Below are 17,341 nucleotides of genomic sequence, written 5' to 3'. Positions count from 1 at the left end.
TAAGAGAAAAAGGTAAAACAAAATTCAAATTTCCAGAAGAAAGGATACAAAAAAATAAAATTAATGAAAAGTGGAATTGAAGAAAGGCTAAGACTTAATAAAATTAAAAAGCTGGGTATCTGAGTTGGTTGCAAAATTAGTAATCGAGCTAGACTGTTCAAGAAAGAGTGTGCTTTGTCCAAAACTAATCTCCAAAGAAACAACCATCCCATTAAAAGATGGGCCAAAGACTTAAAGAGAGTCTTCTCTGAAGAAGAAATAAAAATGGCCTATAGACACATGATGAAATGCTCAACATCTCTGGCCATAAAAGAAATGCAAATCAAAATAACTCTAAGATTCCACCATACTCCAGTTAGAATGGCCAGGATCAAGAAATCTAATAACAACAGATGCTGGAGGAGATGTGGCCAGGAGGGATCACTACTATACTGCTGGTGGGAGTGTAAACTCATTCAACCACTATGGAAAGCAGTATGGCAGTTACTCAAAAGACTAAACATAGAGCTCCACTATGACCCAGCAATTCCACTACTTAGCATTTACCCATTCATCCAGAAACAAGGACATACTAAATCCACTAGCACAACAATGTTCATTGCAGCACTATTTACTATAGCAAAAATATGGAACCAACCCAGATGCCCCTCAGTTGATGAGTGGATCAACAAGATGTGGCATTTATACACAATGGAATTCTATGCTGCTGTCAGAAAGAATGACATCGCCCCATTTGTAAGGAAATGGAAGACTTAGAAAAAATCATATTAAGTGAAGTAAGCCAGACTCAAAGGAACATAGGCTCAATGGCTTGTCTCATTTGTCATAATCAGTAGAAACCTTGGGCTCTCCTAGCAGAGATTTACAATAGAACAAAACCTAGATACACAAGGCCATATAGTATGACGCTAAATGAAAGGACCTCCAGGATATAGAAACAAAAGCCATATAATGAGTGATTGTTATCCTTAATGTACTATGTTATCTCTCATCTCTTTTGCTGTACCTTGGTTATCTGATATTGTTATAATATTTCACCTTGTTATCTGATATATTGTATATATGCTTGATTGGTTATTTGAAATTGGATAGGGAAGGGGGGAAAACAACATAAGCGACGGGGGGGAGGGAAATGGGGACCAAGACATGAGAAAGAATATCAATGTATGTGAAATAATGCACCTTCTATCTGGTGAATATAATATAACCCTTCTAGTAATTACAATAAAAATATATGAAAAAAATAAAATAATTATATCACTCAAAAAATGTTTCACTTCTTTTTTAAATGTTTTTTTCCCCACACTTCAAAGGGTTACAAAAGTATCCTTGCACCAGAATCAACTCCAAATGGATCAAAGGCCTTGAGGTAAAAGCAGATACACTGAAAATTTTATAGGAAGAAATAGGAGACACACTTGGGCTCCTTGGTACTGGTCGAAACTTTCTTAATAAAGGCCTAGAAACAAAACAAATCAAAGAAAGTTTGGACAAATGGGACTGCATTAAACTGCAGAGCTTCTGTACGGCAAAGGACCTAGCCAGGATAGGAAGCCCACAGAGTGGGAAAAGATCTTCACTTGCCATATAACAGACAAGGGTCTTGTATGTAAAATATACCTACAGCTGAAGAAATTAGATCTTCCAAAAACAAATCCTCAAAGAAACAACCATTCCATTAAAAGATATGCTAAAGACTTAAAGAGTGACTTCTCTGAAGAGGAAATAAAAATGGTCTATAGACACGCTCGACATCTCTGGCCATGAAAGAAATGCAAATCAAAACAATTTTGAGATTTCACCTCATCCTAGTTAGAATGGCCATTATCAAGAAATCTAATAACAACAGATGGAGTATAAACTTGTCCAACCACTCTGGAAAGCAGTATGGAGATTCCTCAAAAGACTCAACATAACTATGTTGTCTCTCATCTCCTTTGCTGTCCCTTGGTTATCTCATATTGGTATAGTATCTCACTTTGTTATCTGATATATTGAATTTATTTGTATTTGGATATTTGAAATTTGATAGGGAAGGGGGGAAAACCAAGATGGGTGGGGGGTGTGGGGGGGGAGGGAAACGGGTACCAAGATATGTGAAAGGGTATCAATGTATGTGAATTAATGCACCTTCTATCTGGCAAATATCATGTAACCCTTTTACTAATTACAATAAAAAAAAAGACTCAACATAGAGCTTCTCTATGACTAAGCAATCCTACTTCTGGGGATCTACCCAAATATCCAGAAACAAAGCCATACTAAACCTACCAAACAACAGTGTGCATTGCAGCATTATTCACCATAGCTAAGATATGGAACCAACCCAGATGCCACTCAGTAGACGAATGGATCGTGAAGATGTGGTATATTTACACCATGAAATTCTATGCTGCATCAGAAAAAATGATTTTACCCCATTTGTAAAGAACTGGAAGAGTTGAAAAAAATCATATTAAGTGAAATAAGTAAGACCCAAATAAGCATAGGCTCCAGGGTTTCCCTCATTTGTAAAAATTAGTATATATTTAGGATTCTCCTAATAGAGGATCATAATAGCTCAAAAGCTATGTATATATGGCCACATAAGATGAGTGAAATGAATTCCAGGATATGGAAACAAGAGGTTTATCTTTGTGATTGTTGTTCTTAATATACAATGTGAAGCTATTTCTTTTATCTTCTCTTCCTCTTAAAGTTTATCTCATGTTGTTACTGTATCTGATTTTGGTACTTGTATACACCTTTATTTGTGTATTTGAAAATGGGAAGGTAAGGGAAAAACAAGATGAGTGGGAGGGGGGAAAGGGTGGGAAAGTGGAAGAAAAACATAGAAAGGGGTAACAATGTTCAAAAGTAATGTACAGAGTCAGGAGTTTGGCCTAGTGGTAGAGTACTTGCCTAGCATGCATGAAGACCCAGGTTCAGTTCCTTGGTTCCAAATACGTAAAAAAGCTGGAAGTGGTGCTGAGGCTCACCTGGTAGAGCTCTAGCCTTGAGCAAAGAGTGTCCAAGGAAAGTGCTCAGGCCCTGAGTTCAAGCCCAAGGACTGGCAAAAAAAAAGTAATGTACCCACTACCTGATGAATATAATATCACCCCAACAACAAAATATTTTTTTAAATAGGGAAATAAAAGGTTGCACAAGAAGATCACAATGCTTCTTGAGCAAAAGATACAGTGTGTGTGTGTGTGTCTGTGTGTCTGTGTGTCTGTGTGTCTGTGTGCGTGCCCCGTCCCTGGGTTTTTGTGTTCGAGGCTAGCACTTTCCCACTTGAGCCACAGCTCCACTTCTGGCTTCATTGATATTTTATTGGAGATAAGTATCTTTATTGCCTAGATTAGCTTTGAACCACGATCCTCAGATATCAGAATTACAGGAATGAGCAACTGATACCTAACCATAGGATATATTTTTAGAAGCGTTTTTTTTTCGGGGCTGGGAGTTTGGCCTAGTGGTAGAGTGCTTGCCTAGCATGCATGAAGACCCGGGTCGATTCCTCAGTACCACATACATAGAAAAAAGCCAGAAAAGGTGCTGAGGCTCAAGTGGTAGAGCTCTAGCCTTGAGAAAGTCCAAGGATAGTGCTCAGGCCCTGAGCTCAAGCCCAGGACTGGCAAAAAAAAAAAAGAAGTGTTTCTTTTCCTAGAAATGTAAGATTTATCTCCTAGAAGCCATTCATTGTACTACACTTTATTTGTAATATATATGCTGTTGAAGAGTCTCTTCAATAAAGAAAATTAGAAAAAGTAGACATCCATATGTTCAAAAATGAAAATCTGCTCATAATCTATACATTCAATAAGAATAGCTCAAAGAGGACTATACACATAAGAGAAAAACTGAATTATAAAATTATAGAAGAACTGAAAAAGTTGAATGATAAGAATATGCTAGAGGTTAGAAAGAATTCCCATGTTCATGAATCAGAATTAATATTTGTAAAATGACTAAAATATCAAAAGTACATACAGACTCAATAAAATGTCCATGAAAATATCAATGACATTGTTTACAATACTAGAAAAAATCCTAAAATTTATGTGCAAACACAAAGACATAGCCAAAGCAATCCTAAGCAGAAAAGTCAATGTTCAACATATTATAATACATGATTTTAAGTTATAGTAGAGCTAGATCAACAAAATTAGCATCATATTCACACCAAAAGAGACACATAGACCAATGGATACAGGGCTGACAGAAATAAATAAATAAATAACCAGCTCCAAAATACATATGTACTGTCATCTGATTCTCAACAAAGGTGCCCTAAACAGATGTTCAGGAAAAGATAACCTCTTCCACAAATGTTGCCAGGGAAACTGGATAATGATTGAAATTAAATCCCTATCAATGGCCTTGTGCAAAAATCAATGCAAAATATGCTCCCAGAGCCAGCATCTATGGCTCACACCTGTAATCCTAGCTACTCAGGAGGCTGAGATATGAGGGTCACAGTTTGAAGCCAACCCAGGCAGTAGAGTTTGTGAGGCTGTTATTTCCAATAAGTTAATTAGACAAATCCAGAAGTGGTACTGTGACTCAAGTAAGTGGTAGAGCACTAGCCTTGAGCACAAAGAGGCTCAGGGACAGTACTCAAGACCCAGAGTTCAAAGCCTCAGGATCAACAAAATAAAAGTTCCCAGAAAGCATAGTTATCCATTCAGTCTTTGAACCCAGTGAACAAAAATTCAGGCAAGGCAGAACTCCTAAGGAAAGGTTATGAGGAAAGAAACATGGCAGCAAAAGGAGATTTTTACATGCCATGATGCCAAGGAAAGATAGCACTTCATGTTCATCCAACTTCAGGGTACTTATACAACAGCTTGGTTTAAACAGGGGCTAAAGGTATGCGTAGTTTAACAATCTCAGTCGTAGTTGTGGCCTGATTGGTCATTATATCAGTTCTGAGTCTCCTGGGTTCCAGGGACGATATTATCAGTGCCATCACCTGAAGGGAGCAATCTGGTCCCATGTGGTTGGTTCCTTCAGCTACAGGGTACCACCTGATTGTTACAGATAATTGTCCTCATACAGGGGGAGACCTGTCCTGCAAGACTCTGCTGTTCCTTGGGGTAGTTTCTAGTCCCTTGTCATAAAGATGTTATCGATCAGTCCTGTCTTTCCTGAAACCCAAGATGATTGCTAAGTGACTAAGGAGAGAACAGCTTAGAGCAAAGGCAAATTTAAAATGGAGGCAGAAAGGTCAGGCTTCTCTCCTTCTTTCAGTTATTTCGTAATAGCAAAAACAGTTTGAGGAAGTCACAGCAGTCACAATATTCAATACATATCCTAGGAAACTAGGAAAATGGAGGGGAGGGGCTGGATTGGGAGAGATGGGGGAAATGAAGAAAGATGTTCTCGATTGGATGACATTGTACTTTTAAACTGATTTGTGGAATGGTAAGCCCTTTTTACAGCTCCTGAAACATAATTTTCTGAAGGAAATAATATTAGGGCAAGTAATGTGACACAATATTATTTCTTGTGATAAAGTAACAAGTCTAAGTAATAAACGGAATCATATAATTACTTGTAGAGTGCAATGGCTTATGGGGATGTTTTCTTCTGTTTTTTCTTTTTCTTTTATTGTTATTATAAAAGTGAGGTACAGAGGGATGACAGTGAGTACATTTCTTTTTGGGCCATATCACCATTTCGTTCTTGCTCTCCTGGTTTTTCCATCCCACCCTCATGTTCTCTTTCTATTTTTAAACAATGTAGTCTTGAATTTATTCTATTTCTTGAGTTTGCAAACTTTAGTGCTCCCCACTTCTGAAATTTCTAAATAATTACCATGACAGAGGGAAAAATGTAATTGGAATTATAGCTAAAGTGTGTACTCTACAGAATTTTCTTTCACTAATGTAAATAAATCAACATTTCATCCTATAGGTAAGTTTTTTTAATAAATGCAAAATTGTCTTTTTATAAAACTCTGTTTATGTGTTTGTTACACCTTCAGTAGACTGAAAGTGAATTGTGCCTTATGTGGTAAAACAGCTATTAGCATTTTGGGGGTTCAATGCTTATGGAGATTGCCTTAGAGAAATTCCTATCTCTGAGTCCAGTCCACAGGGATGAGGTTAGCTGTAAATCAAGATGTTCTCATTGCAGTACTTTCTCTCAAAAACTTTGTGACTTCATCCACCATTTTCAGTTGCCTTCACATTCCCCCATCATTCCTGTCTAACTGCTACATGTCAAAACGAATCAAAGTCCTTAATTCCTAATATTTTGAAATTACCAAAAAAAGCATACCTTTCAAGATCTAAGCATAGGCAATGACTTCCTGAGTTGGAATGGAATAGCCCAGGAAATAATAGCAAGAAGCAACAATGGGAGTGCATCAAAATGAGAAGCTTCCATACAGCAAAGGAAATAATTGACAATGTGAAGAGAGAGCCTATACAATGCAAAAGATTCTTTTTCTGGTATTCTTCCAATAGGTGATCACTACCTAGAACATACTTTTAATACAAAATTATAGCATTTAAAGAATAAGTCAAAGTATTAAATGCCTATACTACGAAACTAAGAAAATTGAATGGAGGATTGGATTGAGCTGGATAACAATGTCATTTATAAGGGTGACTGCAACCAAAATGTATTGTACTTATACGCCGATTCGTTGAATGATAATTCCTTTCTCACAGCTACCTAAAGATAATAGAAGAACAATTTAAAAAAAAATGATTAAGCCCTTCAACAAATGGTCTTTCAAACTGAGCAGATGCTTCTCAAAAGAAATACAAATGGCCAGTAATTATATTTAAAATTCTTCAACATCTTCAGCCATCAGAAAAATAAAAATATATAGATTCTGTATCATACTACCAGAATGGCTATTATCAAGAACATAAAAAAATAATAAATGCTAAACTGAGAGAGAGTGAGGAAAAAGACATGGCCTAAAAAGAAACAAACTCGTTACCTGATTTATGTAACTATAACTCCTCTGTACATCATCTTTATAAGAACAATCCTTTTCTGCTTGGGGGTTGTTTTTTGTTTGTTTTAATTCTAGAAGGGTTGCAGGGAGAAGACTTACCTGTATTCATTGTTGGTAAGAATGTAAAGTGGAAAAATAAATTTAGAAAAGAAAAAAAAGAATGTAAAGTATTCCATGCACTAAGAAAATCAGCTCAGAGGTTCCTTAAAAAAAACTAAAAGGGACCGGGAGTTTGGCCTAGTGGTTAAAGTGCTTGCCTAGCATGCATGAAGACCCGGGTTCGATTCCTTGGTACCACATACATAGAAAAAAGCCAGAAGTGGTGCTGAGGCTCTAGTGGTAGAGCTCTAGCCTTGAGAAAGTCCAAGGACAGTGCTCAGGCCCTGAGCTCAAGCCCAGGACTGGCAAAAAAAAAAAAAAAAAACTAAAATTCAAGCTATCCGATGACTCAGCCACACCACACTTTAGTATACCAAAGGAAATTTTGGCAAAGTTTTACTTAGCCAAAGGAAATTATGTCACTTACATGATCTTCATGCTATGTGAAATAAACCACATTCAGAAAGACATCATCAGGTGGTTTTGTTTTGTGTTGTTTTTTGTTTTGGGGTTTTTTGTTAGTTTGTTTTTCCTCACAAGTAGAAATCTGGAATAAAAGAAGATTTTAAGAAGCTGGTTTGGGGACATATTGTGTATAGTATGAAAATGACACTGAAATCCTCTTGTACAATTAATATATGCACATTAAAATATTTTTATGTTCTGGTCCTAGGATTTGAACTCAGGGCCTGGACATTTTTGCTGAGCTTTTATGTTCAAGGCTAGTGCTGTACTACTTGAGCCACAGTTCTGCATCCAGCTTTTTTGTTGTTTAATTTAAGTGTCTCACAAACTTTCCTGCCGAGGCAATCTTTATACTATAATCCTCAGATCTTAGCCTCCTGAATAGCTAGGATTGGCACCCAGCCAAAAAAACCTTTTTTTTTAATTTTTGTAGAAATACAGGAGGACTCTGATGGAAAACAAACAAGATTGGGCAGAGGGAAGGGTATTGACAAAAGTATGTATGAATTTTTTATAATAAAACTCATGATTCTCTTCCAGAAACAAGGACATACTAAATCCACTAGCACAACGATGTTCATTGCAGCACTATTCACCATAGCAAAGATATGGAACCAACCCAGATGCCCCTCAGTTGATGAGTGGATCAACAAGATGTGGCATTTATACACAATGGAATTCTATGCTGCTGTCAGAAAGAATGACATTGCCCCATTTGTAAGGAAATGGAAAGACTTAGAAAAAATCAGATTAAGTGAAGTAAGCCAGACTCAAAGGAACTTAGGCTCAATGGTTTCCCTCATTCGTCATAATCAGTAGAAACCTTGGGCTCTACTAGCCGAGATTTGCAATAGAACAAATCCTAAATAGTTAAGGCCATATGGAACAATGCTAAATGAAAGGACCTCTGGGATATAGAAACAAAGGCCATATAATGAGTGATTGTTGTCTTTAAAGTACTTTGTTATCTCTCATCTCTTTTGCTGTCCCTTAGTTATCTCATACTGTTACAGTATTTCACCTGGTTGTGTGATATATTGTATATATGCATATTTCACAATTTGAAGTGGGATAGGGAAGGGGAAAACAAGAAGAGGGGCGGGGGAGGGGGGAAATGGGAACCATGACATGAGAAAGGGTATCAATGTATATAAAGTAATGCACCTTTTATCTGGTGAATATAATGTAACCCTTCTATTAATTACAATAAAAAATATGGAAAAAACTCATGATTCTGTATATTTAATATATGCTGATAATAAAAAATTAATAAAGCTAGAAGGAAATAAATGAGAAAATATTTTTACATAGGACAGAAAAGCAAACATAATAAAAATAGAAAAACAGCTAATTTGCTGTCATCATATTTAGTTATTGTCATTGTAAAAGTGATGTATAGAGGGCCGGCAGTTTGGCCTAGTGGTAGAGTGCTTGCCTAGCATACACGAAGGCCCAGGTTTCATTCCTCAGTACCACATACATAGAAAAAAAAAAGCTGGAAGTGGTGCTGTAACTCAAGTGGTAGAGCTCTAACCTTGAAGAAAACCGAAGGACAGGACAGTGCTCAGGCCCTGAGTTCAAGCCCCAGGACTGGCCAAATACATATATATATATGAAGTGGAGGCATGGCTCAAATAGTAGAGTGCTAGCCTTGCGCACAAAAGCTCAGGGACAGGACTCAAGCCCTGAGTTCAAGCTCCAGGACCAACACACACACTCTTACTGTGTGCCAGTAGTTCCCACTGGTAATACTAGCTTGTCAGTAAGCTAAGATCTGAAGATCATGATTTAAAGCCAGCCAAGGCAAGAAAGACATTTGTTTTCTATTTTTAGCACATTTATTATTTTATGTAAGTTGAATTGTTTTATGATTATCTTTAAATACTAAGGGCTAGGTATATTTGCAAGTGGCAAGATCTTAGGCTTACTAAACTGCACAATGCCTATAAGGCACAGTAGATATCCAGACTTACATAATGTTGAGTAAGTCATTCCATTATTTATTAAATTCTTTCCAATTTTAGCAACTGTATTTAAAGCAGTTACAATTATACACATAGATTCAATACAAAAGAAAGGGAATATTATTAAAAGAGAGGGAGTAGAGAATTAGAAAGCAGTAGAAAGAAGTGAATATCAAAGTACAGACTATACTTGTAAGGAAATGTCATGATGCATGGTACGTAAAGCTTAGTGTATTTGAACAGAAACTAGTTTTGAGATATAAAATAATTAAAAGCAAAAATTTAAGCTGGGCACCCGTGGCTCACACTTGTAATCTTAGCTATTCAGGAGGCTGAGATCTGAGAATTATGGTTCAAAGCCAATCCAGGCATGAAAGTCCAAAAGACACATCACCAATTCACCACCAGAAAACTAGAAATGGTGCTGTGGCTCAAAGTGGTAGAGCACTAGCCTTGAGCCGAAGGGCTTGATGACAACACCCAGGCCCAATATTTAAGCCCCATGACCAACCAAAAAAAGAAAAAAGAAAAACCCTAGGCAGATGTCAAATGCTTGTCATGAATGATCCCTCGTTTGGAACATTTAGCTTGCAGGACCCAAGTGTCTCTCCCAGTTTACATCAAGTCTAGCCCAGAGAAGAGACTGGATCTATCCATCCACATTCCACTTTCCCAAGGCATCTCTTCACTTTTGTTTGGTCGTCTGTTTTTAGCTCTCCCTGTATTCATTTCCTGCTTCCCAGGGTGGGTTGTAAGCACAGGGTTTATTCTCAGCAGAAGTGCTCCTTGCTCCATCCACTTGATTTGCCATCTACCTGCCATCAAAATTCCACATTCATCTTCAGATTCTTCACCTACATCAACAGAGCCAATATTCTAGCAGAATACTTTGTTATACCTTCTAGATCACAGTTTGCACTTAACAGTCAATTAATGGGTACTTATTTAAACTGAAGTACACTTAATAAGGATATTTTGACTCACTGCTAGAGATGTTTGTGGGAAAGCCCATTTTGGTACTCCTCAATGTATCTTACAGGGAAATTTATACTCTGTGTTGCACAGAAAGAACCCAGTGATAGTGGGACTGGTATAAGATTGCAATAGACAGTCACAGTATTACAGAATCTCATTGTAAGGCAAGGTCTCAGAGCTGATGTAGTTTATGAATTTTCTTGGGCTAGGAGCCATCTCTTAGTTGTCCTTGACAGCAGATAATGTAGCCCTGAATGTAGCTAATACTTAAGAAATACAATGAATCCATGAATACTTCTATCTGATGCATTAATCTCCTTTACCTACATATTTTCCTATTTTGTCTTTCCAATTGGTTTCTGTTTTGTATACACAGCCATCAGTGAAGCTTTGCCTTTACTGACAAATTTAATAAAGCATGAAGCATGTACACAATAGGCTCTTTTATATTTGTTTGTATTAGTACCAGAATGTATTTGCCAATATGACAGTGTACATCCAAATTTTGGCTAGTATCCTATCTTAAAACAATATACATCTCTTAAAGCATTCCCATGTGGAAATAACTTATAGCCATTAAAGATCTTTTCAGAAAATAAAAACAAGCTAGAATAGCAGTGACAGCTACAAAATAGTCTGCTATTTTATTTATCAGTCTTACATTAATATGATTAAATGTGTATTACTATCAACATAATACAAAAAAACTGGAGAGACATCCAAAATACAAAGAAAAATGAAAATCCCAAGTGATAACAAAAAGAACAGTCAGGCTTTCCTTTGTTTCATGTGCTTTTGCACGACACTGAGAACATATGATCTTAATTTGTGTGTGTGTGTCTGTATATATGTCCGTGTTCATGCATATGTGTCAGTACTGGGACCTGAACACCTTCACTTGATTTTTTTTCCCCACTAAAGACAGATACTCTAGAGGTCAAACTGGCCAGGAGTTTGGCCTAATGGAAGAGTGCTTCCCTAGCATAGATGACAATCCAAGTTTGATTCATCTGTTCCACATACATAGTGGTTGTGTGGCTCAAGTGGTAGAGATCTAGCCTTGAGAAAGCCCAAGGACAGTGCCCAGGCCCTGAGTTCAAGCCCCAGAAGTGCCAAAAAAAAAAAAGACTGACACTCTACCACTGTAGCTCCACTTCCAGCTTTTTGCTGGTTAATTGGAGATAAGAGTCTCATGGCAGAGTTAGCTTTACATCTCAATCCTCAAATCTCAGCCTCCAAAATAGATAGCATTGTATGTAAGCACCCTGGCTGAATGTGACCTTATGAAATACACTCAAAGGAAAATTGGATGCTAACATACCTAGATCAAGGCTCAAATAAAAGTTTGATTTCTTTGTGACCCATAATAGGCTTGCAACACAGGACCCAGTACTCATTACTGGAAGTTATTAGCTGTACTAAACTCAGAAACCAAGAGCAAAATATCTAAATAACTCTCCGAAGTAGCATAAAGTAATATTACATCTTCACTGAAATCTCAAATCTTACATTATCTAAAGTTTTAAATCACCTTTAAAATGGAATCTATTAAAATTCTCAACTCATATTGTGTTTATCTTTTCAGTAAGTGGATATATTATTCTGAGTAATATGTTTTGATATTATTCATAAATAAAAGCATGCAGTATTTTAGGGATTAAGAGAAAGACAGAAATTTGCATGGTACATTTCCTTCATTAGATATTATCATGTTAGCATATTTTGCCTATTTCTGATTTCACTACAAAATAAAATGAGCAGATTTTTTACCCTTAAGTTTCCTTAGAATATATACTGCCAATAATACAAATACTTCAGTTGCACATTAGAAAAATCTCATTTCCCTCCAAAAACTGCTACAGAAATTAGCTCCAAAGAAAGCTCATAAAAGACAAAATTCAAGATACAACTACATCAAATTGATGTACCAGTTATGACTTATACCAAATACTATTTTAATATTACTTTAACGTTGAAGTTTATCTTTTTGAAAACCAAATATGTGAGTCATTAGAATGCTACTTGGCCTTTTCCCTAAATTAATAACAAAGGGATCCAGTTAGATGATCAACTAGCAAAAAAGAAAGGAAGAAAGGAGGAAAGGAAGGAAGGAAGGAAGGAAGGAAGGAAGGAAGGAAGGAAGGAAGGAAGGAAGGAAGGAAGGAAGGCCAATCAAGTCAGTAGTAACTAATCCACATATATTTTAGTTCTGTTTACTTTTTGCCAGTAGTGGGGCTTGAACACTGGGTCTTATGCTTTTTCTTAGCTATTTTACTCAAGTCTGTCACTTTAACTTGAGCTACAACTTTATCCATCACTTTGCTGGCTAGTTGGAGATAAGACTCTCTAGAATTTGTCTTTCCAGGCTGGTTTTGTATCTAGATCCACCTATACTTTTAAAAGCCAGGTAGCCAGGCACTGGTGACTCAGCTATTCAGAAGGCTGAGGTCTGAGAATTGTGAAGCCAGCCCAGGCATGAAATGAGACTCTGATCGCCAATTAACTACCTGAAAACTGGAAGTGGAGATGTGGGTCAAAGTGGTAGAATACTAGCATTGAGGAAAAAAAATCTCAGGGACAGCATCAAAGCCCTGAGTTCAAGCTCCATAATTGACCAAGAAAAAAAATCTACCTACCAGGTACAGTGGCTCCCACCTGTAAACCTGCCTACTCAAGAGGCTCAGATCTGAGGATCATGGTTTGAAACCAATGTAGGCAGGAAAGTACATGAGACTCTATCCAATTAACTATCAAAAAAAACCAGGAAGTGGAGCTGCGGTTCAAGTGATAGAACACCAGAGTTGAGTGGAAATTCTAAAGGATTCAATCTCCAGTATAATCACAGGAGAAGAAAAAATAAAAAAGCAATCTGCTCTTTTGTCACCAAGTTCCACTTCAGGTTGCTAGAGGTATAGAGTGAGACTTATTGGAAGGCTACATGGTATATCAAATGGTATTTTTTTTGTTTGGGTTTGGTTTGGTTTTTGGTTTGGGGGGGGCACTGGTTCTGGGCTTGAATTCACAGCCTGGACTCTAACCCTCAACCTCTTTGTGCTCAAGGCTAGAGTACTATCGCAGTACCACTTCAGGCTCTGAATAGTTTATTAGGGTTAAGAATCTCACCAATTTTCCTGCCAGGGCTGCCTCAAAATTAGCTAGAATTACAGGCCTGAGCCACCAGTACCCAGCCTTATTATTCATTCTTGTTGGCCAGTAATCACATTCTTAAGTATTTTTTGATCCAGGTATGATAGTGCATACCAGTACTTGTGAGACTGAGATGAAGGGATCGAGATTTGAAGGTCCACTTTGGGCTATAGAGAGTATACAAAAAAAAATAAGTAAATAAAGATAAATATCACCCTGTCAGTCTCTAAAAGCTTTATAAACATACTACCACTCCGGATATAAAATTTTAATTCCTAAATGATAATAAAATACAATCAAAATTTTTTATAGTTATTGATCCTTATTTAGAAAAGGTGTGATAGGGATAGAGAGGAATAATTACATATATACAGAACACCCTTAAGTCTCACAGTGTCGGGGTCCTTTGTCCCCGGTCCCTCTCGACTAAGAGGAGGGATGGGGAAAAACACACCCAGACTAGTCCAAGTCACGAAAGGAGAGGGCCCACTGTCCTCCCAACCTCCCGTGCTCAGCCTTCCTTCCCCGGAGCATGAACAGAGAAGCCACGCAGCTTCATCAAGGCAGGAATCTCTCTTTATTCCCTAAATCCCTCCTCCTTATATTGGGTGAGGGAGCCTATCAGTATACAAGATGGACAGGACAAAGAGGTCCACTTGTTTTATCCCTACTACAAGCCTCAGCAGAAAGTTATTAGACATGGTGTTACTCACCCCCCCCCCATGTCCCCGGTTTTTATCTTAAAAAAAGACAAAACTTAGGATATGTGGGGCTACCACCATATTAGATCGGCTGTGCCTGCCTTAGGTGTCTCCAAGCTCATTAGTCTTCTTACCCATCATGGGATTACCAAGTCCTTTTTACTTGGCTCCTGTCTTAGGTTGATAGGCTAATAGCTGGGACTTCCCGTCTTTGACTACCAGCCGTCTATTTAAGCAAACAGACTTGAGGGGATGCACCTATTTCAATGGGAGCAAACGCCTGTCGCATTAGCATTCACTTTCTGCATTGACTTTGTATTATTTTAGGCAAGCAATATTAGACATATTACAATTATAGCATATAAAAACAAATCCAAACTGATCAATCCTGCCCATCTTTGATCAAGTCCTAAAATAGTCTCTCGTAAAGATAACCAATCATTTAAAGTTCAACATATATCTGATTAATAATTATTTGTGTACATAGAGAAATCATCAAGTTGTCAAACTAAACATTAGACAGATTAATCACTCAACTGAAAATGTTATATGGCAGTTCCATCAAGCAAAATCTGGAACAAGCAGCTATACAAAAGGTGCTCATCACCTGCTCCAGAATATTCCATTGTTCTTACAATAAATCAATTCATTGATCAAGCATAACAATTCCAGTCCTCACATGCTGATCAATGGCTTCTGAGATCTACAACACAGTATTCAAAGCATTCTCTGTAGAAACTGCAGTGGCAAGGGCAATACTCGCAGCAGTAACGGCAGCTGCAGATGTGGCAATGGTCACCACTACAGTCAGGAAAATACCAAAGTCTTTTTTACTGATGAGCGGGAAAGCATTCTCCTCTGCCTGTACAGGCACTGGTATATACTGAGGGACTCTACTACAACAGTCAGAGAAAACAAGGAAACATTCCAACATTAAGAGACCAACATTCACACAAGCCATAGGGAATAGCAGGGCAATGGAAGAATTAAAGGAGTCTTCCAGTCCTCCCTTTTTGTTTTAAACTACTGTACAAAAATGACTCTGGTCCCTTCATTTTAAGGGGGTTATGGGTGAAGATCCATTTTCTGTAACTTCTTCAAGCTGACTCAGGGGTGTTGTCTCTATATTTTGCCAGGGACTTTAAAAAGTTTTAGCCTGTTTTCAACTATTCTGAACCCAAGCACAGGCTTTCTAAATCACTACCACTTAATTCTCTCAAGTATTTTTTCAAGCGTCTCTGCGCTACTTTTCACCTGTTCTTAAACTGTTTACTCCTGTATAGACTTAGATTTAAATTTACCTTTCACACACACATTTGCAGTCGTTCCGGTCTGAACCCATTTGGTTCTATTCTAAAATCTCTTTACACACATTCATTCCCTTTCATACACACATTCATGGTCGTTAGATTTAGATTTACCTTTCACACACACATTCGCGGTCGTTCCGGTCTGAACCCATTTGGTTCTATTCTAAAGTATCCTCGCCTTAATACTGCTCTGGCCAGAGACTCCCACGAGGTTCCTTCCTACCATGCCCGAAGTGACTCATGCTTCGGAGGTGATCTGGGAATAGTCATTGCCTCGCCCTCGGCAAGGTTCCTCCCTACCATGCCCAAAGTGACCTGCGCTTCGGAGGTGATCTGGGAATAATAATTAATATCTCTTTCACACGCACATTCGCTGGTTTTTCAGTCTTTGAGGAGTTTTCTTTGTCTTTCTGTCTTTTTCTTTTTCCCTGTGAGCAACTTCAGCCTGCATTTTTCCTTCATGTTTCCCTGGCTCTTCAGTCCCTTCATGTATCTCTCGCTTGGCTCAACTCGCCATCGTGCCCCTTTACTGCCCCATTTCGTGCCCCAGTTAGGCGCCAGTATGTCGGGGTCCTTCGTCCCCGGTCCCTCTTCACTAATAGGAGGGATGGGGAAAAACACACCCCCGACTAGTCCAAGCCACGAGAGAAGAGGGCCCACTGTCCTCCCAACCTCCCGCACTCAGCCTTCCTTCCCTGGAGCACAAACAGAAACGCCACGCAGCTTCATCAAGGCAGGAAAATCTCTCTCTCTTTATTCCCTAAATCCCTCCTCCTTATATTGGGTGGGGGAGCCTATCAGTATACAAGATGGACAGGACAAAGAGGTCCACGTGTTTTATCCCTACTATAAGCCTCAGCAGCAAGTTATTATACATGGCCGTTATTCGGACCCCAACATCACAGAGCAGTATCTTTAGTCCCCTCAGCAAATTAACATTGAACTGATTAAAAACCTAGAAGAAAACAGTAATAATTAAGAATGTTTCTATTTTAATTTGTAATCCAATATTTGAAAAGTTTTAATGGAAAGGTCTAAATCCAGGACTTTGCACATGCTGGGCAAATTTTCTACCACTGAGTCATATCCCTACTTTCCACAAATGATTCTCCTTATAGGGGATAGCTGCTCAGATAGCTGCTCACAATAGCTCAAAAGCTATGTACATATAGCCATATAGGATGAGACTAAGCAAAATGAACTCCAGAACAGGAAAATAACAGGTTTTTCTTTGTGATTGCTGTTCTTAATGTACTATGTGAAGTTATTTCTTTTTTATGTTTATCTTTTTTTATTTTTTTATTTTAATGTACAGAGGGGTTACATTTATATTCTCTAGAGGGTGCATTACTTCTCACTTATTGAAATTCCTTTGTTTGTTTTTGTCCCCATTTCCCTCCTTGCCCCTCATTTTTCCCCTCCTATTTTAAATGAACAGGTAAACATCCCAAAGTGGGATACAGTAACAATATGAGATTAACCAAAGGGCAACACAAGAGAATGGAGAAAAACATAATACATAAAAAGTAACCTAAAGAGTAACAGTCACTAATAATTAAGCTCTTGTTTCCATGTCCTGGAGGTCCATTAATTTGGCCTCATCCTATACTGCCTTATATATCTAGGGTTTGAGATATTGTAATCCTCTGCTAGGAAAGTTTGGACATGTACTAATTATTACAGATGAGGGAAGCCATTGAGCCTATGTTCCTTTGGGTCTGGCTT

General features: G+C 37.9%; 1 protein-coding gene across 18 annotated transcripts in view; it reads right to left on the bottom strand.

Moving 5' to 3' along the window:
- Positions 1-17,341, bottom strand: part of LOC150064222 (uncharacterized) — a 143,378-nt gene that overhangs the window by 40,922 nt on the left and 85,115 nt on the right. For 14 of the 18 annotated variants that reach the window (XM_090331629.1, XM_090331636.1, XM_090331643.1 and 11 more), the window contains one exon: positions 7,482-7,601. The exons of the other annotated variants lie outside the window; for them this stretch is intronic. Coding sequence is in view for 4 of the 14 variants with exons in the window: in XM_090331639.1 (XP_090187765.1) it covers positions 7,494-7,601 (108 nt within the window). In the remaining 10 variants the exon portion in view is untranslated. The remainder of the gene's footprint in view (positions 1-7,481; positions 7,602-17,341) is intronic. 18 annotated transcript variants of the gene reach the window in all.

This window comes from Megascapheus bottae, chromosome 4, assembly GCF_031878675.1.
Source record: "Megascapheus bottae isolate mThoBot1 chromosome 4, mThoBot2.hap1, whole genome shotgun sequence".
Taxonomy (NCBI): domain Eukaryota; kingdom Metazoa; phylum Chordata; class Mammalia; order Rodentia; family Geomyidae; genus Megascapheus; species Megascapheus bottae.
The sequence above is the reverse complement of the archived record's forward strand: the minus strand, read 5'-3'. Positions and strand labels throughout refer to the sequence as shown.